Source organism: Larus michahellis, chromosome 18, assembly GCF_964199755.1.
Source record: "Larus michahellis chromosome 18, bLarMic1.1, whole genome shotgun sequence".
Lineage (NCBI taxonomy): Eukaryota > Metazoa > Chordata > Aves > Charadriiformes > Laridae > Larus > Larus michahellis.
The window spans coordinates 5,835,253-5,858,416 of NC_133913.1; the positions used below are offsets into that span (position 1 = coordinate 5,835,253).

At 65.0% G+C, this 23,164-nt stretch overlaps 1 protein-coding gene across 6 annotated transcripts; it reads right to left on the reverse strand.

Annotated features, from left to right (window-relative positions):
* Positions 1–2,043: 2,043 nt before the first annotated feature.
* FMNL1 (formin like 1) lies at positions 2,044–22,646 on the reverse strand. 6 transcript variants are annotated; one of them, XM_074561640.1, is made up of 27 exons: positions 22,289–22,646; positions 15,108–15,191; positions 14,598–14,836; positions 13,923–14,006; positions 13,503–13,643; positions 12,504–12,629; positions 12,138–12,246; positions 11,815–11,891; positions 11,637–11,730; positions 11,219–11,293; positions 10,606–10,716; positions 10,344–10,493; positions 10,149–10,250; positions 9,774–10,035; positions 9,284–9,583; positions 9,042–9,163; positions 8,350–8,552; positions 7,836–8,070; positions 7,668–7,736; positions 7,442–7,522; positions 6,020–6,149; positions 5,746–5,909; positions 5,396–5,497; positions 5,033–5,125; positions 4,762–4,885; positions 4,400–4,491; positions 2,044–3,546 (listed from the first exon to the last, which is right to left on the reverse strand). In XM_074561640.1, the coding sequence occupies exons 1-26, from the start codon at positions 22,451–22,453 to the stop codon at positions 4,400–4,402; spliced, it is 3,534 nt and encodes a 1,177-aa protein (XP_074417741.1). In that variant the 5' UTR covers positions 22,454–22,646; the 3' UTR covers positions 2,044–3,546. The 6 variants fall into 6 exon arrangements, with proteins under 6 accessions (XP_074417741.1, XP_074417742.1, XP_074417746.1 ...); XM_074561641.1 differs by lacking the exon at positions 4,400–4,491 and having other exon boundaries at positions 14,598–14,671; positions 14,753–14,836; positions 22,289–22,645; XM_074561645.1 differs by lacking the exon at positions 12,504–12,629 and having other exon boundaries at positions 22,289–22,645.
* Between the last annotated feature and the right edge of the window lie 518 nt (positions 22,647–23,164).

The following is a 23,164-nucleotide window of genomic DNA, read 5'->3' on the forward strand; positions in this document are numbered from 1 at the left end:
GCATCTCTCTCTGTTTCCCAGCGCCTCGTCCCTTTTCCTCCTCCCGTCCCATCCCGGGCGCGGGGATTTGCCCTGCTGGGAGCTGCTGAATCTCCCCCTCCATGTGCAAAAGTAGGTCCGGGCTCCAGAGGCGGTAGGTTGGGCAGGGAGAGCTTCGGAGCTTCGCCCCCTGCCTTCCCCCAAGTGCTGCTGCCGGCGCGGGAGCCCTTTGTCTCCACCGAGGTGGCGCCTTCCAGTTAAATCGTGGCAGCGGACTGGAGGCAGTGCCAGCGAGCCGGTGGGGTCGGGTATCTTCAAACATCAGCCCCAAATGGAAGCCGGGGCGAGGGGGGGGGGGGTTGTTATCGCATACCTGTCTTTGTGCTGTGAACACACAAGTCAGATCCGTTGGCCACAAAAAAAAAAATTTAAAAAAAATGGATGTTTTGGCGCTAGACTTCCCTGTCAAGATACGGATCAGCTCAGGGAAGCGCTAGACCTCTTGTCCTCTGCGGACAGCCCTGCTGGGAAGGAGCTTCTGCTGGGCCTTTGCCCCGGACTTTGCCTCCCCCCCGAGCCCTCTGCTCCTCCGCGCTGGGGCGGGCAGAAGCTGCGGCCTCCTCGCCTGGGTACATGTCTGTGAGGTGCCTGGGCTCTGGTAGCCTTCTCCTTAGGGACACTCGTGTAGTGAGAAGTGGGACTGGCCCTTGGAAGAGCCACAATTCCTGGCTTTTCATAGAATCACAGACTGGGTTGGGTGAGAGGGACCTTAAAGGCCACCCAGTGGCACCCCCTGCCCTGGGCAGGGACACCTCCCACCAGCCCAGGTTGCTCCAAGCCCCGTCCAACCTGGCCTTGAACCCCTCCAGGGATGGGGCAGCCACAGCTTCTCTGGGCAACCTGGGCCAGGGGCTCACCACCCTCACAGCAAAGAGTTTCTTCCTCAGATCTCATCTCAATCTCCCCTCTTTCAGTTTAAAACCCTTCCCCCTCATCCCATGGCTCCCCTCCCTGCTCCAGAGTCCCTCCCCAGCTTTCCTGGAGCCCCTTTAAGGGAGTGGAAGGGGCTCCAAGGCCTCCCCAGAGCCTTCTCTTCTCCAGGCTGAGGCTTTGCCCTTCTGTTGTCCCGTGGCGCTCTTTATTCGTCAGGTTTTTCACCCATTAGATCACCCCTGCCGGAGGCTGCCAGGCCCGGCCGGGGCTGCAGGGCTGAGCAGAGCCTTGTCGTTGCCCTACCCCCGGCTGCAGTCAAGGGCAGGTCAGAAATACTGAAAAAAAATGTTCAAAGCCACCGCTCCTGGTAGCTTTTCCTTACACCAGAGGGCACGCGTTGTTAATGGAGCAACAAGCTCGTGCATCCATCCCTCTCTCCCTCCCTCCATCCTTCTCTCCCTCCATCCATCCCTCTCTCCATCCCTCCCTCCCTCCCTCCATCTATCCCTCCCTCCATCCATCCCTCTCTCCCTCCATTCATCCCTCCATCCATCCCTCTCTCCCTTCATCCATCCCTCTCTCCCTCCCTCCCTCTCTCCCTCCCTCTCTCCATCCATCCCCCTCCCTCCATCCATCCCTCCATCCCTCCCTCTCTCCCTTCATCCATCCCTCCCTCCCTCCATCCCTCTCGCCATCCCACTCTCCCTCCATCCATCCCTCCCTCCCTCCATCCCTCTCTCCATCCCACTCTCCCTCCCTCCATTCATCCCTCCCTCCCTCCATCCATCCCTCCCTCCCTCCCTCCATCCCTCCCTCCCTCCATTCATCCCTCTCTCCATCCATCCATCCCTCCATCCCTCCATCCATCCCTCTCTCCCTCCCTCCATCCCTCCCTCCCTCCCTCCCTCCATCCCTCCCTCCATCCATCCATCCCTCTCTCCATCCCACTCTCCCTCCCTCCGTCCATCCCTCTCTCCATCCATCCATCCCTCCATCCATCCCTCTCTCCCTCCCTCCATCCATCCCTTCCTCCCTCCCTCCCTCCCTCCCTCCCTCCATCCCTCCATCCCTCTCTCCATCCCAGCGTCACCCCCAGCAAAGCCTCACCCCATCTCACAGACGAGTCCTCTCTCCTTAGACTCGTTTTATTACCCGTTCTGCTTTACATTAAACAGGCCTTCGGTATATAAAAATAATGTATACAAATTAGCAGTTAAATGGTTTACATTTCTGGCTTAAAGGCATTTATAAGTTACACATTCACGTCCCTTCCCTCCCCTCGGAGCGATAACGGAGCCGGTCATTGGCGCGTAGCATCTTAATTACAGCAGGAAGCAGTCGCTGCTCTGGCTCACGGCGAGGACTCGCCCCGCTCGGAAAGCTGGGGCTGGCGGGGATACACACGGCGGCCCCGCGATGGGGCGAGCGGGCGCCGTTTAACGAAGTCAATGCATTAATTGCGACAGCGCGCGGTTGGGATTGACCCAGCGGCAGCAGGGCAGGGGAGGAACCGAGTCCAGCGTGTTATTTTGGGAGGTTTGCGCAGTTCTCCGGCCTCTCTCCTCCCGCGGGATTCCCGCAGGGACCCTGCAGCGGTTTGGGAGGGGGGTTGGTGGCTGCAGGGCGCATCCTACAGCTGCAGGTACCGGGGAGCAGCCTTGTGCTCCCCAAGGGCCCGCGGCCACTGGTGACCCCGAGAGGCTCCAACCCCGCCAGCGGCGGCGGACGCCGGGGATGCAGGAGGATGCAGGAGGGTACCATCTCCCAGCGACTTGAGGACAATAAATCCCTGACCCTGCTGCTGACGGTCGGAGCTACGGAGCCTCCCCCGCGGTGAGGAGCCGCTCACCGCAGCCTGGGGAGACCCTGTACGTGGGTGTCCCGGTCCCTGCCCCCGTAGCACAGCGAAATTTTTAAGGAAGACGTATAAAATCACTGTAAAATAGCACCCCTGCCAGCTCCTGGGGGACGGCAAGTGCCCAGGCTGGGATCTTTGCAGCAGGCTCCTCGCTGGGGAGGAGGCGCAGCCTGTGCCCGCCGGGCTCCGCGGTGAGGGCACGGCTCTGGAAGGGCTGGGGGAGACGGGGGGAGATGTGTGGGGACCGCTGCGGCCCCGTTTTTTTTCACACACACACCCCCCCATCCCCTCCTGCAGCGGGAAATCAAAGGCACCAGCGAGCTGAGGAGCACAGGGCTGGCCCTGGGACGGGCGTGCGGCGGAGCAGCTCTGGGGCAGGGATGGGGCAGCCCCTCTTTTCCTTCCAGGACAATTCGGGGGGCATTCTGTGCTCCCCCCCCCGCACCGCCACTCCCTGCCCGTGCCCGGGAGGGTCCCCCAGCCCGGAGGAGAGGAGCTCAGAGACATTGCGAAGCAAGCACCGGGGGATCCCCGCGCCGGACACGCAGGGTGGGAGCTGGCACGCCAAGGAGCTGGGAGCGGGCACCGTCCCTCTGCCCCACATCGTCCCAGGCTGGCGGGTCGACGTCCTGCGGTCCCGTCTGCGTGGGGGGAGGACGGTCCTGTCCCCGGTCACAGCGAGATGTCCGGCGTGGCCTGCAGGCTCTGCCCCGCAGCCCGCTTCTTGGCGCTGCCGCGGCTCTTGTCCGCGCGCCGGTAAGGGTTGTTGCGCAGATCTGCAGCGGGGAAAAAAGCCGGAGGGTGGCTGAGCGAGGGCTGGGACCCTGGCACCCACCCCCCCACACACACACACACCACCCAGGAGTCACCCCCGCTTTGGGTACGAGGGTGCTCGGGAGGAGCCCGGCCGGCTGCAGGCAGCGACGGGAGGAGCAGCAGCTACAAACAGCCCACCCCGGGGCACCCCGTCCCTCCGCCCCGTCGGTGCCCAGCACCTTATCACGGGGCTGGGGCTAATGCCATGATGACACCACCCGCCCCCCAGCCGCCAAGGGTTGCCCCCTTTCAGCGTGGGGCAGAGTCCAGCCCGTGCTGAGGGGACTGGAACCCCTCTCTGATGGAGAAAGGCTGAGGGATTTGGGTCTCTTCAGCCTGGAAAAAAGCCGGCTGAGGGGGGATCTTATCAACGCTGATAAATACTGAAAGGGGGGGTGTCAGGAGGATGGGGCCAGGCTCTTCTCAGTGGTGCCCGGGGACAGGACAAGGGGTAACGGGCACAAACTTGCCCCTGGGAAGTTCCATCTCAACAGGAGGAGGAACTTCTTTGCTGTGAGGGTGGCAGAGCCCTGGCACAGGCTGCCCAGAGAGGTGGGGGAGTCTCCGTCTCTGGAGACATTCCAACCCCGCCTGGCCGCGTTCCTGTGCCACCTGCTCTGGGTGACCCTGCTCTGGCCGGGGGTTGGAGGGGATGATCTCCAGAGGGCCCTTCCCACCCCGGCCAGGCTGGGATTCCGTGATCCGCCACGCAGCTGGAGGGGACGATGGGCAAGAAACCCAGGAGGGTGGCAAAGCCCGGCAGCCCCCGCCTGCGCCGTGCCCTCGCCCCCGGCCCCGCTGCCCCCACGTTACCTACAGAGGACTCTCCTCGTTGAAGCTCACATCGCAGAAGAGCCGGGACGAGCGTTTGCCCGTCCGGGCCGTGAAAGGAACAGTTTTCAGAGCTGAGCAGAGCGACCCAGAGAGACAGCGAAGAGGAGGAGGACGAGGAGGAAGAAGCAGAAGAGGAGGAAGAGCAATGAGACAGGGCAGAGAGCGCTCAGCAGCTTTGCCGCGTGGGATGGGAAGGTGCTACAGGGGGGTTTGGTCCCCACCATGGGGCTTGGTGGCCCTACGGCTCCCGGTCGTGGCAGCCCCCCATCGCCGAGGGTCTCCCCGCTGGCTCCGAGCGCTGGCTCTGCTGCAGGGGGGCAGGGGGACGCCCGGCCACTCACCTGAAATAATGTCCTCGATGGCCCCGTCTTTTCCTTCGTAGATGAGCGGCTCCTTCACCATCTGCTTCTTCTTCAGCTCGGCGATCATGTCCATCTGCTGCCGCTTGGCTTTCTGGATGGGCAGCTGCGGTTGGGGACAGCACGGGGTGAATGGAGTGGCCTCCCCCCCCCCCCCCCCCCCCAACCCCCAGGACCTGCTCTGCCCTTCCCCACCACGCAGCCCCCTCGGGGCTGTCCCCCCAGGACCGAGGGACACCGGGGGCACCTTCACCTCGGGCTGCTCCTCGCTGCCGGGGGGGCTGGATTCTGCCTCTTTGGCCGCCGCCTCTTGTTTCTTCCACAGCTCGATGTCCTGCTCCGCTTTCTTGGGAGAGGCACAGGGAGGGTGCGCTGAGCCGGGGCCGGGGGGGGGGTCCTGCAGCCCCCACAACCTCCCCTCGGCAGCCCCCAGCTCACCCCAACCCAGCTCCGGCATCTCCCACCGCCCCCACGGGCAGCACCGAGCCCCCAGCTCACCTGGGGCTTCTGCTGGTTACCCCAAAGTGGGGTCAAACCCCCCCACCCCCCACCCTGCCCCGCCCCCAAATCCCCTCCCAACCCCCAGAAACAGGGCACCCCCCCCGTCCCTTCCTACCTTGTAGGCTCTGATGAAGCGCATGAACATGGGGAAGAAGGTTGTTGGGGGGCTGGTCTTGGGGTTCTCCCCGAAGTACTCCACAGCCGACTCGTACGCCTCCTGCGGGCAGAGACACCCCCACCGGGGGGGGCTGGGGCCAGGCCGCATCGCCCACTGCCTCCTTCCAGCCTCTCCCACCCCGCCGTCCCCCTCCGTGTCCCCCCCAGCTCTCCTGCTGGAGCCACATCCCAACCGGGACCTCTCCCACGGGAGCAGAGGGCCACCCTGGGGTGTCCCCACGTAGGAATTGGGGGGGGGGGGTGGGGCCCAATCCTGCCCCGTGACCCCGCACCACCCGCAGCCCCCACCTTGGCGGTTTTGCTGTCAGCCTGCAGCTTCTCCATCACCTCCGAGTTGACCTTGAGGAAGTCCTTGAGCACGGGGCTGTCGTCCTGCCGCATGAACTCCTTGCGGGTCAGCTCCATCCCCTGCTGCAGGCTCCGCACGTCCTGCAACACGCCGTCCAGGGAGACTGCGGGGAGGGCGAGCAGCGCCGGGGTCAGGGTGGGCTCGGAGACCCCCCCACACACCGGGGCTGCAGCCTGCCCTGACCCCCCCCCTGCCCGGTACCCTGGGTGCTACCTGTGCCCGCCTTGTCGAGGAAGTGCAGCTCGGTGTGGAAGCCGGTGAGCTCAGGGTACTTCTCCATGATCACCCGCACCAGGTAATGCAGCAGCGTTTGCTTGCGGTCCGTCGACTTCATCTCCAGCAGCTGGGAGAGAGCGGCGTCAGCCCCGACCCGCCTCCTGCCGCCCCACCTCACCTCTGCTCAGGGCGGGCTCTGGGCGCCCTCCATCCCCACGCTGGCTCTGCATCCCTCCATCCCCAGCTGCTCCCTCCATCCCCGCAGCTGGTTCCCACATCCCTCCATCCCCAACTGCTCCCTGCATCCCTCCATCCCCGCAGCTGGTTCCCACATCGCTTCATCCCCAACTGCTCCCTCCATCCCCACAGCTCGTTCTGCATCCTTCCATCCCCGTGGCTGGTCCCTGCATCCACCCATTCCCTGCATCTACCCATTCCCAACTGCTCCCTGCATCCCTCCGTCCCCACGGCTGGTTCTGCATCCCTCCATCTCCACAGCTGGTTCCCACATCCCTCCATCCCCATGGCTGGTCCCTGCATCTCCCGATCCCCACAGCTGCTCCCTGCATCCCTCCATCCCCATGGCTGATCCCTGCGTCCTTCCATCCCCGCAGCTGGTTCCCACATCCCTCCATCCCCAACTGCTCCCTGCATCCATCCATCCCCATGCTGGTTCTGCATCCCTTCATCCCCAACTGCTCCCTGCAGCCCTCCATCCCCAACTGCTCCCTCCATCCCCGCAGCTGGTTCCCACATCCCTCCATCCCCAACTGCTCCCTGCATCCCTCCATCCCCATGCTGGTTCTGCATCCCTTCATCCCTCAGCTGCTCCCTGCAGCCCTCCATCCCCACAGCTGGTTCCCCCATCCCTCCATCCCCGCGGCTGGTCCTTGCGTTCCTCCTTCTCTCCATATCTGGTCTCTGCATCCTTCCAACCCCACGGCTGCTTCTTGTCTATCTCCATCCCCTTAGATCCTCCCCATGTCTCTCCAACATTACAGATGGTCCCTGCATCCCCCATCCCCGCAGCTGATTCCTCTGTCCCTCCGTCCCCACGGCTGGTCCCTGCAGCCCTATAGATGCTCCCCATGCCTCTCCAGCCCTACAGATGGTCCCTGCATCCCCACAGCTGAATCCCATGTCCCTCCATCTCCACGGCTGGTCCCTGCAGCCCTATAGCTCTTCTCCATGCATCTCCAAACCCTACAGACGGTCCCTGCGTCCCTCCATCCCCACAGCTGAATCCCGTGTCCCTGCACCCCTATAGCTGCTCCTCGCATCCTTCCATCCCCACAGCAGGTTCCCAGGTTCCTTCATCTCTACAGCTGGTCCCCGTGTCCCTCCGGCCCTGAGGTGATCCCTGGGCGGTGACAGTATCCCCGTACACCAGGAGACCGGGCGGCCCCGCGCCCACCCTACCGCGTCGAGGCTCTGCAGACGGAAGCCGTAGGCTGCCCCGCGCTTGCTGCTGTTCATGTAGTTCCCGAAGGCCAGGACGATCTGTGGAGACACAACAGCTCAGGGACACAACCTGGCACGGCCGGGGCACCCCGGGGAGGGGCACGGTGCCTACACGCGCCCTGGCAGCACCCGCCCCAGCCTGACGTCCCCCCACCGTGGCCACCGCACCCCGAACGCCCCTCACCTCGAGGATGTTGCGCAGTTTGCTGGAGGACTTAAGGGACATGGAGGCGGCGATGATGGCATTGAGTTGCTGCGGGTGGGAGGAGAAGCGTGTGAGTGTCGCCGCAGGACGCCACCCCCTCGCAGCCCCCACCACCCGCAGCCACCTCCTGTCCCCTCCGACACCCACCGGCATGAGCAGCTGGGCTGTGTCGTTGAAGTTGCCCAGGAAAATCATGACGTTCATGCGCTCGGCCAGGCGCGGGATCTTGCTGAAGCGGATCATGAACTGGTCCTCGTCCGAGAGCTCCTCCAGCGGCTGCTGCTCCCGCTCAAACTTCCCGATGAGCGTCCGCTCGTACTCGGTGGGCAGGAAGCGCAGCAGCAGCTCCAGGAAGTCGAGGCTCAGGGCTTGCTGGTCATACCTGCGGGTGGTGGGAAGCCCCGGCACAGCCAGACCCTCAGCAGGTCCCTCACCACCCTCTGTCGCCCATGGCTGGTTCCCATCTTCCTTCCATCCCTCCATCACTGGTCCCTGCATCCCTCCATCCCTCCATCACTGGTCCCTGCATCCCTCCATCCCCACAGCTGATGCCACCACTCCTCCAACTCCAGCACACCCCACACCATCCCAACCCCTCGGTGTAACTGGGCTTGCGCCCAACCTTCTCCTGACCTTCTCCCATCAAGGAGGGGACACTCACGTCTCGATGGCTGTGCAGATGTCCTGGATGCTGCGGCCGCCCTTGCGCAGGGTGATGGCCAGGTTCTTGGCTCGGTTGGACTCCATGAGGGTGACCTTGCTGGGAGCCTTCTGTGTGGCCTTCACCTTGAGGGCACTGATGTCCAAGGCGGGGCCCTGCGCCTTGGTCTTGAACTGCTCCTCAAAGTCACTCATGTCCAGCTCCTGTGGGGAGACAGGGCTGAGGGCACGGTGGCGAGGTGACGCAGGACATCTGGGACGAAGATGGGGCCAGAGGACCGGGACAAGGGGGAGAGGAGTAAGAGGACGAAGGTAGAGCAAGGGGATGAGGTCAACTTGAAGGGGTGAGGATGGAGCAAGGGAACAAGGACTGGGACAGGACAACAGGACACAGGGAGGGGGTAAGGAGGGGATGAGGTGACCAGAGGATGAAGATGAAGAAGAAGACATGGACAGGATGTGAGGATGAAGCAAGGGGACAAGGACGGGGTGACAGGAGGACAGCAGATCCCATGTTGTCCCTCTCCATGGCACCAAAGAGCTGCTCCAACCCCCAGCTCCTCCAGCAGCAACGAGACACCACAGATGGGGGCAAGGTGGGCACGGGGGGCAACCTCAGCACGGCTGTGGTGTGGACCGGGGCACGGGCCCACCCTGTGCCCGGACCCCCCCCAGGCCCCCCTGTGTCCTCACCTGCAGCACCTTCTCGTCATTGAGCTCGGTGAAGACGGTGCCATCGATCTGGCTCGGCTTCAGGGCCACCCAGTTGAAGACAGGCATACGGAACTTGGTCTGGATCGGCTTCTTCACCTTCACTGCGGGGGGACGGGGACCGGGGACATGTCACAGGGTGGGGGGGGATGTCCTGAACCCACCCCAGGGTGCCCCCAGGCCCTCGCTGGGGGACATCCCCACCATCCCTGGGTCACACTCACCTGAACCGCCGGCGGCGGGGGGGGCACCGGGCCCAGCGGGGAGCTCCCCACCGAGGGGTGGGGGCGGTGGAGGCGGGGGGACGGGACCCTCCAGCGCCCCAGGCAGCGGTGGGGGGGGTGGTGGCACTTGGGCGCCCGGGAGCGGAGGGGCTGGAGGGGGGACGGTGCCGGGGGGCAGCGGGGGCGCGGGGGGCAGCGGGGGGCCGGGCTCAGCCCCCGGCAGCGGTGGGGGGGGCGGAGGCGGGGGGGGCAGGGGGGCGGCGGGTGCTGGCGGGGGAGACGGGGCCGGAGCCGGAGCATCTGCAATGGAAAGAAGAGATGGGTGAGATGGAGCCACCGCCACCTTCCCTCCGCCACTGAGTGACCCGGCGTCCCCGGGCACGTCCCCCTGCCTCAGTGTCTCTGCCCAGACACACGCTGCCACCCCTCCTCTGTGCCGGGTGTCCCCGTCGGGAAAGGGACATCACGGGCTGTCACCGTCCCCCCGCACCTGTGGTATCTGTGCCAGTGGCAGCGGTGGCGGTGGCGGCGGTGGTGGTGGCGGCGGTGGCCTCTCCGGTAACCACGGGGGCTGCTGGGGTTTCTATGACAACGGGGACAATTTCGATGGCGACGTCTCCGTCGGGCCCACGCAGGATCTGCACCAGCCCCTTCTCCTCCAGCTCCGCCAGCCGCCGCTCCAGCGCCAGCCGGTAGCACTCCTGGGGCTGCGGGGCCGGCGGGCTGGGTGGCCGCGGTGGGCTCAGCTGCTCCTGCAGCGGTGACAAACCCCGGCACGTCACCGGTGTCCCACCGCACCCCTTAAACCCCGGCCCCCCAGGCACCCGTCCCTTCCCACGGCGCCGTAGCCCCCATGGCTGCTCACCCGCAGCGCCTCCAGCTCCCGCCGCGCCTGGCTCAGCTGCTTCTCCAGCTCCGCTATCTTGGCCATGGAGTCGTTCTCCGCATCCTGCAGCTTCTCCGTCAACTGCAGGGGACGAGGCAGCGGCGCTCAGCCCCATCCCCGTCCCCTCCCTCAGGGCTTGCGTCAGTAGCTCCTGCCCACGCGCCCACGTCCCACCTGGTTGACGTGCTCCTGCAGCTCCTCCATGTGCTCCAGCACGGCCGTCTTGGTCTCTGAGTCCTCCAGCATGGCCCCCACGTCGAAGACGTTGTCCAGGTAGGCTTGGATCTGCACCTGCAGCTTGTCGCTCTCGGTGAGACGGAGGGTCTGCCATGGGACAGCCGGTGGCACCGTCACGGCCGGCGGTACCCCCTCCAGCGCCCTCCCCCACGCCTCCGGCATCAGGGGCTCAGCGCCGGGGTGGCGCAGGATGACCCACCTCCAGGTAGTGGTCCAGCCCCAGGTGGGTGAACTCGTACTGCAGGAAGACGCGGAAGTTCATGTTCTCCACCGAGTGCACCACGATGTTGATGAACTGCATGCAGGCCACCTGCGGGACGGGCACAGGCTCAGCGCGCGGCCGCCGGCATGGCTCGGTGGCCCAGTAGTCCATGGGGACACGGTTCCCTGGGGACTGCACAGTGGATCGGTGGCCCTCGGGGACACGGCGCCCCTGGGGAATTCATGGTGGTTTCACAGCCCTGGGGACTTGGGGAAGGACCAGCGGCTCAGCAGCCCCTGGGGACATGGTGCCCTGGGGACAGTGTGATGGCTCAGCAGCCCTTGGGGACACAACGGTTTGGGGACAGCACGGTGGCTCAGCAGCACCTGGGGACACAACGCCCCGGGGACAGCACAGTGGCTTGACAGCCCTTGGGACGCGGCACCCCGGGGGTGGACGAGCAGCCCTTGGGGACACAACTTATTGGGGACAGCACTATGGCTTGGCAGCCCTTGGGACATGGCACCTCCAGGACAGCATGGTGGCTCGGCAGCCCTTGGGGACACAGTGCCCCGGGGACGGCAGAGCACCAGCCCCACCAGCCGCTCACCATGAAGTCGATGTTGGTGTCCTCGTTTCGGAAATACTCCATCAGCTTCTCGAAGCGGTTCTTCTCCCCGCAGACCTGGGGTGGGAGCAGGGGGCTGAGGGCCGGGAGGGACACGGCCAGGGTGGGCACCCAGGGGAGTGGCATGGCAGAAGGCACCCACCGGTGACACCATCCCAGCCCTGCCAGGTGCTGCCTAGCTCCTGGTCCGGCTGGGACATGGCCCTGGGGACGCATGCTGGCACAGGGACATCAAGCCCAACAGCTGGAGCATCCCCAAGCGAGTCATGGGATGGGCATTTTCAGGATGGAGGACGCCCCGGTGACGCAGGGCTCTGCCACACATGGGGAAACCGAGGCGCAAATCCAGCCGGAACACGGGTGACAGCGTGGGGACCATGCGTCCCTGCTGGGGACTCACCTCCTTGAAGTTGTCGAAGGCGGCCAGGATGATGTCGTGGCCACCTCGGACCAGGCAGACGGCGGCCAACAGCTCCAGCACCAGCGCCTTGGTCCTGCGGAGACACGGGGTGCGAGGGGGTCAGGGCCGCAGGGTGGGCGAGGGGACAGGGACACGGGTGACAGGGGACAGGTCCTACCTGGCGTTCTTGTTGTTGAGGCTCAGGGTGATCTCGTTGACGCAGGCTGGGTGGTTCATCACCAGGCTGAAGCCAGACTTGGGGAGGGGAGGGAAAGGAGCGTTAACGGGGTCACGCGTCCTCCCGTCCCACCCCAGGGATGCTCTGGGACACCCCCGTGCCGCGTTCCCACCAGACGTGAGGTTGAGCGAGGACATCTCAGACAGAGCAAGGGCTTGGAGAACGGGTCCCAGCCCAAACCCCGTCCCCGAAGATGGCACCGCAAGGGCCGGAGACTTTGCGGGAGCCCCGGGTGGGTCCCCGAGGACGCTGCCCTCTCCCACCTGGTAGTTCATGATGGCGCGGAGACACATGATGCAGACGTGGACATCGTCCTTCTGGCTGACGAGGCGGGAGTTCCTCAGCGCCTTCCTGCTGTGCGAGGGGTTCAGCCTGGGCGGGCGAGAGGGCGGCTGAGCCGGGGCCGGGGCTGGGGCAGGGGGGGGTGGCCGGCGGGGATGCAGCGCAAGCGGGGAGGTGGCAGCGCATGGGGTGGGTGGCAGCGGGGGCAAGGGGACACCAGGAGACCCATGGGAGAGACCCCGATATCCGCGCCCGTCTGCAAGCCCTGGGGCTGGGGGGACGATGGCGCGGGGGTGGGATGGAGATCGGGGGGCCCTTCGTGCGCACGGGTGGTCTCGGAGGCTCACCGGGGCGGGCAGGAGCTGCCGGGTGACCTGGGGCAACTGTCCCCATCGCTGCCCGGGGCGCTGCAGGGGACGCTGGGGTGGACGTGGCGGAGGAGGGTGTGGATGTGCTGGTTCGAGAGGCAGCAGCTGGAGGCGCGTTAGAGCCTGCAGGACAGGAGGGAGAAAGGGGGCTCCCGCGTGGCCCCTGGGACACCCCGGCTTGGGGACACGGCTGGGGGGGGGGACGACAGCTGGGACACCCCCCCCCCTGCTCCTCGCGGGTGCCACATCACTCCTGACCTGCCCCTGGGGCTCGGGCTGGGGGGACACCTCGGCTCCTCCGGAGCTGCTGGCAGGCGGAGAGGGACCCCCGCGGTCCCCGAGGTGCCACGTTACGACTCCCGGGGTGACCGCGGCGGGGTGTCCCCTGGGACCTCCCCTGCCCGCCTGGGACGTCCCGCAGGCACCGTCCCCAACGCCGGTGACCGGCAGCGGGGTCCCGCCGGGGCGTCCCCGTCCCGCCAGCACCCCGTCCCCGTCACCTACCGTCAGCGCGTCCCCCGGCAGCGTGCAAGAGAAGAGCGGGGTTAGAAGGGGGCTGCGGGGGCGAGCGGCACCAAAAGCGAGAGCCACCGGCCACCGGGACCGGCTCCGAGGCGGGGGCGCAGGCCCGTTCCTCCACCCCGGTTTTCAACCAGGGAGGGGTGTGATTTGCTCCCCCCAAAATCTCCAATTTTTGCTTATTGATGGGTCGCGGTGCTGGGCTGGGGGGACGGATCCAGCCCAGCCCCCGGCAGGGTTTATCCCTTGCGCGCACGCACGCACACGGGGACGTGGCTTTGTCCCCGTCCCCCCCCCAAAAAAACCCCAGCGCTGGGGACCTATTTTTTTGGAGCGGGCCTGCGTCTCGCCCCTCTCCGAGCACGGCGCGGCCGGGGGTGCAGCGAGGCAGAGAGCGGGGGGACACGGCGCAGGGACGGGGGCGGGGGGGGACAGAGGGGACACGGGACTGTGTGTTACCTGACGGTGAGGTGCCGCACTTTGGAGGAGCCCTGGGTGGGGGACGAGGAGCTGCTTTTGTTCAGGTCCTCCAGCGACCGCTCCAGGACCTTGCCCTTGTCGGAGCCCGGGCTGCCGTTCTCGGCACTCTCCATGTCATACCTGGTGGCCCGTGGGGACACAGGGATGGGTGAGATGTGGCACCTCGAGACGGGCAGGGACAGCCCCCCCTGGAGTCCCCAGGGCTGGGGACGTGGGCACGGTGGTGTTGGGGACGCTCCGCTCCACCTCAGCCATGGGAGCGTCCTTAGCTCCATCACTCCGGTGATGGGGGAGAGCAACCCCAGGGACCCCCCCCGGCCCCTCGGAGCCCCCGGGGGAGGCTGATCCCAGCCTTAGGGACGAAGCGCCTTGGGGAAGGGGGACGTGGTGGGGACGTACGCGACAGAGCACTGGGCGAAGGCGAGATACTCCAGCAGCACGTCCAGCCCCTTGTTCTCCTCGTTGAGGAACTCCTGGACCCAGCTGGGGGGGGTGCAGGGGGTTAGTGGGCTCCCCCAGCCCTCCTCATCCTCCCTCCTGCCCGCCCCCAGCAGAGCCACCCCCAGGCCAGAGGTCCCCAGCGAGGGGGGGACATGAGGTGGCACCGTGAGCTGGCACCTCTCCGAGGCAGGCAGGTGCCATGGTGACCCCCTGACGCACGGGGGGGACAGCCCGAGGGCTCTGCTGCCACCACCGTCACCATGACGGGACAGCCCAGCCCTGGGTGGTGGGACCGTGGGCACCCGTGGCTCAGCCCCCACCACACCGCGAGGGTCCAGGGCCAGGTGGTGGTGGAGGCCAGGATCCATCCCGGCACCTGGGGGGACCAGGGTGGCACCCACCCGGCAGAGCCAAAATGGGGTCCTACGGCACCCACGGCACAGCCGGGTGCTTCAGCACCTCCGTCCCCCCCTCAGAGCCACCCCAGAGGGGCAGGACGAGGCCACCAGCCCCCACATCCCGCTGTCACCCCCACGGCCAGTAGCCACCATCACGCCAGTCCCCGTCGCAGCAATGCTGGGGACGGCAGCGGCCGGGTGACAACGAGGACACCCCCAGCTCCCCCTTCCTCACCCGATGTAGTTGGTCCTCAGGGAAATCTCCAGCTCCCGGAGCACCTGCGTCGACTCCTGCACTCGCCTCTTGAACTGCGGGACGGGGAGAGCCGTTGGCACCGTCCCCGCGCCCGACCCGGCATGGGGACAAGGGGTGGAAGGGGGAGCCCTCACCTTCCTGCTTACGCCACCCGTGTCCAAGTAGCTCTTCAGCTTCTGGATGTAGGCGGAGGGTGGGTTTTTCACCTGGAAACGTTCCTACGAGCCCCGGAGAGAGGCTGAAACCGGGCCACTCACCCACGGCACAGGGACGTGCCACCGTCCCCGCGGCAGCCACCGGCTCCCCATCCCCCGCCCCCGCCCCGTGCTGCAGATGCTCAAGCATCAATGTTTAATCAGGTCAAGAAGGTGCCGACTCATTAATGGAGATGGATGCTGGCCCTCAGCGCGTGCGGGGTTGATACCTGCGCTGCGAGTGGCACTCGGGGACAGGGACGGCACCGGGGACGCCGTGATGCCCAGACCTCACCTGGTCACAGATGAGCTCCCACTTCTTCTCGTTGTCGTACTGGTTGAGCAGCTTCATCTTGTCCGGGGGCAGGTTCATGGAGTTCTGCGGGGTGATGGGTGTCAGGGCTGGGGGGGGGTCACCCCCAAAAACACCCCCCGGGGCTGCGGCACCCACAGCTCACCCAGCGCCGGGTGTCCCTGCTCAGCGGTGGGAGGATGGGGACACCAGTAGAACGATGGGGACACCAGTGGGAGGATATGGGCACCGGTGGGAGGATGGGGACACCGGTGGGGTGATGGGGACCCCGATGGGACGATGGGGACACCAGTACCACAACACGGACACCGGTGGAAGGATGGGGACACTGGTGGGACGATGGGGACACCGGCGGGACGACGGGGACACCACCATTCCCAGGATGTCAGCATCCCACCAGCCATGGACCCATCAGCAACGTCACCAGCTGGGGGTAGGGCAGGGGGGGTTAGTGGGGGGACAGGTGGGAAAACTGGACCCGTCCACCCATGTCATGAGTGCACAATGCCCCTGGCCTCAGCCAGCCCCGTCCTGGCACAGCCACTGGGGGTGAGGGACAGGGACACGGGCTGGTGACACAGATGAGGAACCCGAGAGTCTGGGCCCCGCTCGAGGGTGATGGTCACCTCCAAGTGCCCCCACCGCAGGCGCGTGACGAGCCCGGCCGGTGAAATCAGTGTTTCTTTGGAGACATGATGTCAGGGCAGGGTCTGGTGTGTCACCACAGCCCTCTGTGCCCCTGTTGCACAACAGGGGCCCCCGCCGCCCTCCCCGGGGCCGCCCCGGCAGGACATGACGTGGTTTCCGCTCCCCGAACGGCACCAGGCGGCTGCCGAAACCGCTCCGCGCCACGGCCGGGGGCTGCGGGGGGCCCCGGGTGCAGCTCCTGCCTCTGGGTTGCTCGGGAACACAGCGGGTCCCTGAGGGACACCATGGGGTGACCAGCAGAGCCTTTAATGGGCCACCGCGGCCTGGGTCACGCTGGGAGCTCAGCCCATTTCATTGCCCAAAAGACCCATTTCTTGGCAATCCGACCCCGAGGGAAAAGCAGGAGTGGAGGCAGCTGCTGGCCCAGAGCGCCCAGACGGCACGTGGAGGAGACGCACAGCCCCAAATCACCCTTAACCTCCAGTTTTGGGGTCCCCTGATGTTGAGGATGGGGACGTGGGGTGCACGTGCCCCTGGAACACCCCATGTCCTTGGGGAAAAGGCATCTCGCGGGGGTTTGGTTGCCCACAGAGGAGCAGGTCCAAGAGGAGAGGTGCCACGGTGGCAGGCAGGAGCGGAAACCTCACCGCCCACCTCCGCCAGGGACCTGTCGAGCTGCTTTCGCAAGAAGCCAAAACCAGGGGACGTGGGCGGAGAGGAGCCGGCGCTGGGCTGGAGGTGGCCAGGGGACGGCTCGCACGGAGAGCTGGGCAGGGAGGGTGAAATTTGGCTGCGGGGTCAGAAATAGCCTCGTCACAAAGCTGCCGGGGCTGCGCCGGAGCTGCCGGTGGGTCCCAGGATGGGCAAGGTGGCAACAGCACCCAGATGTCCCCTTCGCTGGGGAGGCCCGTCCTCGTGGTCCCCAAGGTGCCACCATTGGGATGGATGAGACCCTCCAGGAGGGTCAGACAGAGGGACAGGGATGTGCCGAGAGGGACCGCACACCCACGCACCCTACCCAGGGCTCTGGCAGCACCCGTGGGACACTCTGTCGGGTGCCCTCAGCAGAGAGGGGATGGTGGCACCCACCCCATGGACCACCTCCTCCAGTGACCACGTGTAGGACCTTGAAAAACCAGGACCAACCATCACCGGTGGGACAGGACCTCCCATGGTCACCCTGCCGCAGGGACACTGGTGGGGCGGGGGGGATGCTGGGGATGTCCCTCTGGAGGTAGCTCTGCCACCGAGCCCCACAGTCCTGTCCTCGCAAGCAGGGCTGGGCCGGGTGTCAGGATGTGGCACAGTTTGGGTACAAACTGGGTGGTGGCTGCGTCCCACCATGGCCCCAGTTGGGCATGTTGTTCGGGGAGGGGAGGAAGTGGCTCCATTGTGGTCCCCGGCATCAGCCGGCAAAGCAAAGAAACCGGTTCTCGTTTCCTGCCGGGGACGGGGGGGACCGATGTGGGGCTGGGCGGGAGATGTGGGGCTGGGCACCCTGGAGGTGGCAGAGGAAGGACTTGGTCTTCCACCTCCTTGGGGGACAAGGACGGAGAGGCCATGGGGACTTGCCCCCAGCAGCCTCATCCCACCTGCCTGTGCCGGGATGCTCTCCCAAGCCAGCATCCAGGGATGGATCTGGGCATCCAGGGGCATCCCTGCACTGGGATGCTCCCCTGAGCCAGCACCCAGGGACGGATCCAGGGGCATCCCCGCGCCAGGATGCTCCCCTGAGCCAGCATCCAAGGATGGATCCGGGCATCCAGGGGCATCCCCACGCCGGGATGCTCCCCTGAGCCAGCATCCAAGGATGGATCCGGGCATCCAGGGGCATCCCCACGCCGGGATGCTCCCCTGAGCCAGCATCCAAGGATGGATCCGGGCATCCAGGGGCATCCCCACGCCGGGATGCTCCCCTGAGCCAGCATCCAAGGATGGATCCGGGCATCCAGGGGCATCCCCGCGCCAGGATGCTCCCCTGAGCCAGCATCCAAGGATGGATCTGGGCATCCAGGGGCATCCCTGTGCTGGGATGCTCTCCTGAGCCAGCATCCAGGGCCGGATCCAGGCATGGGGGGCTGATCCAGCCACGGAGGGAGACCCCCGCAGCAGGACACCCTCCTCATCCGGCAGGGGCCGGATCCAGTCACCCAGGGTGGAACACATCCCCAGCACCTTCATCCCACCCTAGCACGGGGCTTCCTCATCCTCCCCCCAACCCTGCCAGCAGCGTCACAGCGTTACTGAACGGATGCCACCAAATATCATCCATCGAGGTGCCACGGAGACCACGGTGCCACCCCACCCACGCCCGGCGCCGGGACCCCCCCCCCCATCTCCGCCGAAAGCGGCCGTGGGGCTGAGCCGAGCTTCACCCTACACCTAAACCTGAGACCGGGGGGAGGCAAAGCAGCGCCTACATCATTTTCCGGTACGAGAAAAAAAAAAAACCTTTTCGTATCGCAGCACCCGCAGCGCCGGGGGCTGCCGATGGGAGGGGACGGAGCTATTTTGGGTGTCAGGCACCTTCTTTTTGTTCCGCACGCGAGCGGAGCCGGGCTCTGCACCAAACCCCAGTGCAAAAAAAAAAAAAAAAAAAATTCAAAGCGGCCTTTGCGGAAGTGTTTGCTCTGCAAAAACACCGACCGACGCGGGCTGGAGCGAAAAGCAAGGCTGAGCCCAGGGAGCAGCGTTTCTGGGGCACGTGGCGGGGATGCGCATCCACGGAGCGGGGATGGGAAGCCTCCACGTGGCACGGGAGAGCATCCCGGTCCGGATGTCGGGTACCAAACCTGCCCGCCGCAGGGAAGGGGTTGGAGCATCCCTGAGATGGCGGTTTAGGGGCTTCCACCGACCGGTTGGCTAACATCACCTGGTGCCCGGGCTAGTGGCCAAGGGACCACGGCGGTCCCGGAATGCTCCATCCCTCGTGGCCACGGAGCGCGATGCTCCCACCCAAGGGTGTTCGGGCTATGCCCAGCCCTCCCGTGGTGTCCCCTCCAGCGACCCCAACCGCCACCAGACCCGTCCTCCAGCATCTCCTCCAGGCTCAGCGCCAGGCACCCAGCAGGATCAGGCCCACCCAGGGCTCTCCCAACCAGCTGGGCGACGCTCCCGGGACCAGCTCATCCCGCCAGGGAGTCCCTGGATCCGGATGGGTCCCAACCCCACCACGTGCTAGGCAGGGACAGGCCGGTGGCAGAGCAGACACGTCCCCACCGATGGCCAGGTCCTGCCGCGGGGGTGGCGAGGAGCGGGATAAGGGATGGGCGGCCGCTGCCGCCTGCTGCTCCCGGATCTATTTTAGGAACAAGCAGAAGCTGCTCGTGGCACAGGCTGGGGGAGACCAGCCTCATCCAGCCACCGTGCCCGCATCCCCCCCGGCTGCCTGCCCACCCTGCGCCGCGCATGGGGCGATCCCTGCACCAGGGCGGTCTCCCGAGTCAGCATCCAGGGATGGATCCGGGCATCCAGGGGCATCCCTTCACCAGGATGCTCCCCTGAGCCAGCATCCAGGGACGGATCCGGGCATCCAAGGGCATCCCTGTGCTGGGATGCTCTCCCAAGCCAGCATCCTGGGACGGATCCAGCCATCCAGGGGCATCCCTTCACTGGGATGCTCCCCTGAGCCAGCATCCAGGGACAGATCCCGGCATCCAGGGGCGTCCCTGTACCGAGATGCCCTCCTGAGCCAGCATCCAAGGACAGATCCAGGCATGGGGGCCTGATCCAGCCACGTGGGGGTCGGATCCAGCCATGCAGGGGGACCCCCGCACCAGGACACCCTCCTCATCCAGCCAGGGCCGGATGCCGTCACCCGTGGTGGAACGCGTCCCTCTGCCAGGATGCTCTCCTCACACAGCCAGGGCCGGATCCAGCTCTCAGGCCGCTTCCCTTCCTATCCAGGGCACGCGTCCCCCCCTGGGGACACCCCACCGCAAGCCCCCGTGACACCCAGCTGGACCTGGCCACCGTGCTGGGACCGGCCTGGGGACGGATCCAGGGAAAGCCAGCCATCGGGTTTCTTTCCCAGTTGAGCCCAGGCCGACACCGCAGCCGGAGCTCGCTGGTGACCGGTCCCACCGCCGGGGCCAGCGGCACATCTGCAAACATCTGCAAACATCTGCAGCGGTGACGTTTGCCGCTCTCTCCTCCAGGAACCGGGAGAAGCGACGGCAAAGCCCCCGCCAGCAAAACCTCCCGGCCGGAGCAGCCCCATCCCCACCAGCTGCCGTCTCCGGGATCCAGCCGACCCCCCCGCCCCAGCTTCACCTCCACCAGTCCCCCGACCCACACGTCCATTTCTATATTCACGATTGCTCCCTCCTGACACGCGCAAGGGGGGAAAAATATCCCCATCCCAGCCCCAAAAACGCTCCCCTTCCTCCGCTCCATCCCAAAAAGCCACCTCGGCGCATCCCGAGCCGCTTGGCATTGGGACAACCCTCCCGCCGCGCTGCCAACGCGGCATCTGCCACGGTGCCCTAGCTGGGAAGAAGCCAATTTTGGGGGAATTAAACCTCAATTCCCCGTTTTCAGGCATGTGATGGGTTTATCCGTCCCCTTCCTGGTGGCAGCTTGGATCCCCCGCGCTCTGCCGTTGGCTTTTCCGCCAAGCTTTGCCCCACCGGCTCTCCCAGTTTGGGATGTCCAGCCCAAAACCGGTGTGGCCGGAGGTGCGCTGGCAGCATCGCCGTAGCCATGGCAACGTGCTGGCTCTGGATCGGGCCCCTCCGGGAGATTCCCAACCCTGTCACCTCCCGCTCCGTCACTGACCTTGGGAGATGGAAAAATGGAACCCCCCCCCAGCGGTTGGGGTGGGCGAGGGTAGAGGAACCCCCCTGCCCCCATCCCCAGGGGGGGTCCCGCTGCCCCCCTGGCCGTGACAAGGGGGAAGGGAACCCGCCGAAGGAGGAAGCGAGATTGGGACAGACGATTTCACAAGACGCCCGGTTCCCGTCTGGCCCAAACCCAGCCCCCCGCCCCCCCAGGACCTCCCCCCCGCCAGCTCCCGGGAAAAGGGCTATTCCCTGGGGATGGAGGGGGCCCGGGGTGGGGGGCGAGGACCTGGAGCAACATTTTCCCCTTTTTCGGATGGTTTTTGGGCTTAGGGTGTCCAACCTGCCGCCACCCGGCCGGGCGGAAAGCATCGTTTCCTGAGGCCTCGCAGCAGCAGCGGAAGCACCCCGAGGTCCCCGGGCGCCCGTCCCCTCCTGCCACCGCGGCACCCAGGAGCCACCCCGGTCCCCACCACCCCTCCGGCACCCCCACGGGCACCGTGGGGATTTCGGGGGGTCGCCGCCTCGCCGAGCCCTTCGCCGTTATCCCCCCCCGCCCCGGCCACAGCGATGCGAGCCAGCGATGCTCATCCCCAGAAAAAAAATCCTCCTTGGAAACACCACGAGACAAAAAAACGCTTCCGAATAATTTGCGCTCAGGGCTGGGATGCTGGATCCCACCCAGCAGATCCCGGCGTGCCGGAGCTTCACCCGCAGCCACGGGCTGGGCACCGGCTCCATCTCCCGCTGGGGGATCAAGGGATTAAAGCGGGAATTTTTTTTCCCCGCTCCCAATTATTTTTATTTTTTTTTTCCCTCCCCTCCGCTGCGGAGCGTTTTCAGGGAGGGCACGGGATGGAGCGTGTCCCCCGGCTCCCGCGGCGGGACGGCGAAGGTCACGGCCGGCCGGCCGCGCTCAAGGACGGGGACACGGGAGCGGAACCCCCGGGGTCTCGGGGAGCTGTCACCCCCCCGGGGACGTGGCACCGGCATCGCCCGCATCTCACCCCGGGAGCGATGCCGGGGAGAACGGCACCGAGGAGGATGAGGATGATGAGGACATCCGCAGCACCGGCTGCCTGCGGCGCGGCTCCCCGCCACGGCCCAGCGTCCCCCGGCAGCCGGGGTCACCCCGACACTTACGGGATGGGTGTCCCCATGTGTCCGTCCCCGTCTCCCCCCCCCGCAACGAGAGCACCCGGCGTGGGGCAGGGCCCAGCACCCCCGTGAGTAACGGGGCGTGGGGGGGGTTGGGGTGGGGGGGAAGAGGTAAAAAATTAGGAGTAGTAAGGAAAATAATTAAATAAGAAATAAAATAAGGGATAAAAGTGATCAAACAGTACACAAAACAATAAAATAAAATGATAACCGAAACAATGCGATTAAATAATGGCATAAAATCACGGATAAGATAATATAGTGAAATAATAAAAATAAGAAAATAAAATAGGGGATGTAGTGAATATAATACAATAAAATAATGATTATAATAATAAATTGAAATAATTAATGTGATAATAAATTTAAATCAGCAATATAATATAAAGAACGGGCATAATAATTAAAATAGTAAGACTATAACGATGCTGCTGCTGCTGCTGATGATGATGATGACAAAACCGCCCGTAAAAAACCCGGGCAGGGTTCCGGAGCCACCCCCCGAAGCAGGGCGCCCCCCCCCCGCACCCCTCCATCCCTCCTGCCCCCCACCCCCCCCCGTGCCCCCCCCCCGCTCACCAGGACGCGGCCGAAGCGCTCCTCCAGCTCGGCGGCGGCGGGCATGGGCTGCCGGGCGGGCGGCGGGGCGGCGGCGGCGGCGGCGGGGGGGGGCACCGGCAGCCGGTTGTCGCGGTTCTCCCGCCCCGCGGCCCCCCCCTCCATGCCCCCGGCCGCGTTGCCCATGGCGGGGAGCGGGGGGGGGCGTCGGAGCGGTGGGTCGGGGTCGGGTCTCGGAGCGGTGTGGGGGGGGGTGTGTGGGGGGGGTCCTTCCCCTCCCGCGGCGCTGCCGCTCTCCGGCGCTCACAACTTGGGCCGGGGCGTTATCGCGGCGGGAACACCGCCCCCCCCCCCGCCCCCCCCCGCCCCCGCGGGCCGGGCTCCGGCAGCGGGAGGGGCCCCGGCACCTGCCGCCCCCGCCGCGGGGGGGCCGCGGCCCGCACCTTGTCCTGTCCTGTCCTGTCCTAGCCTATTTATTTTATTTTATTTTATTTTATTTTATTTTATTTTATTTTATTTTATTTTATTTTATTTTATTTGTATTTTTATTTTTTTTTATTTTACTGTATTTTATTATTTTATTTGGGGGTCTTATTATTTTACTTTATTTTATTAGGGATTTTTTATTCTTTTGTTTATTTTATTACTTAACTATGTTATTTAAATCTTATTTATTGACAGGTTGTTATTTTTATTTTCATTTACAATTTTATTTATTTTTTATTTCATTCCATTATTTTTATCGCCATTTTTATTTCATTATTTTCCTGGTAGTTTCTTATTTGAGCTCACTTTATATGTATCTTATCTATTTATGGACTTTTAATTTTTTATTATTTTCTTTTCTTTTACTTTATTTTTTATCTTATTTAGTTTATTTTATTATTTTATTTTATT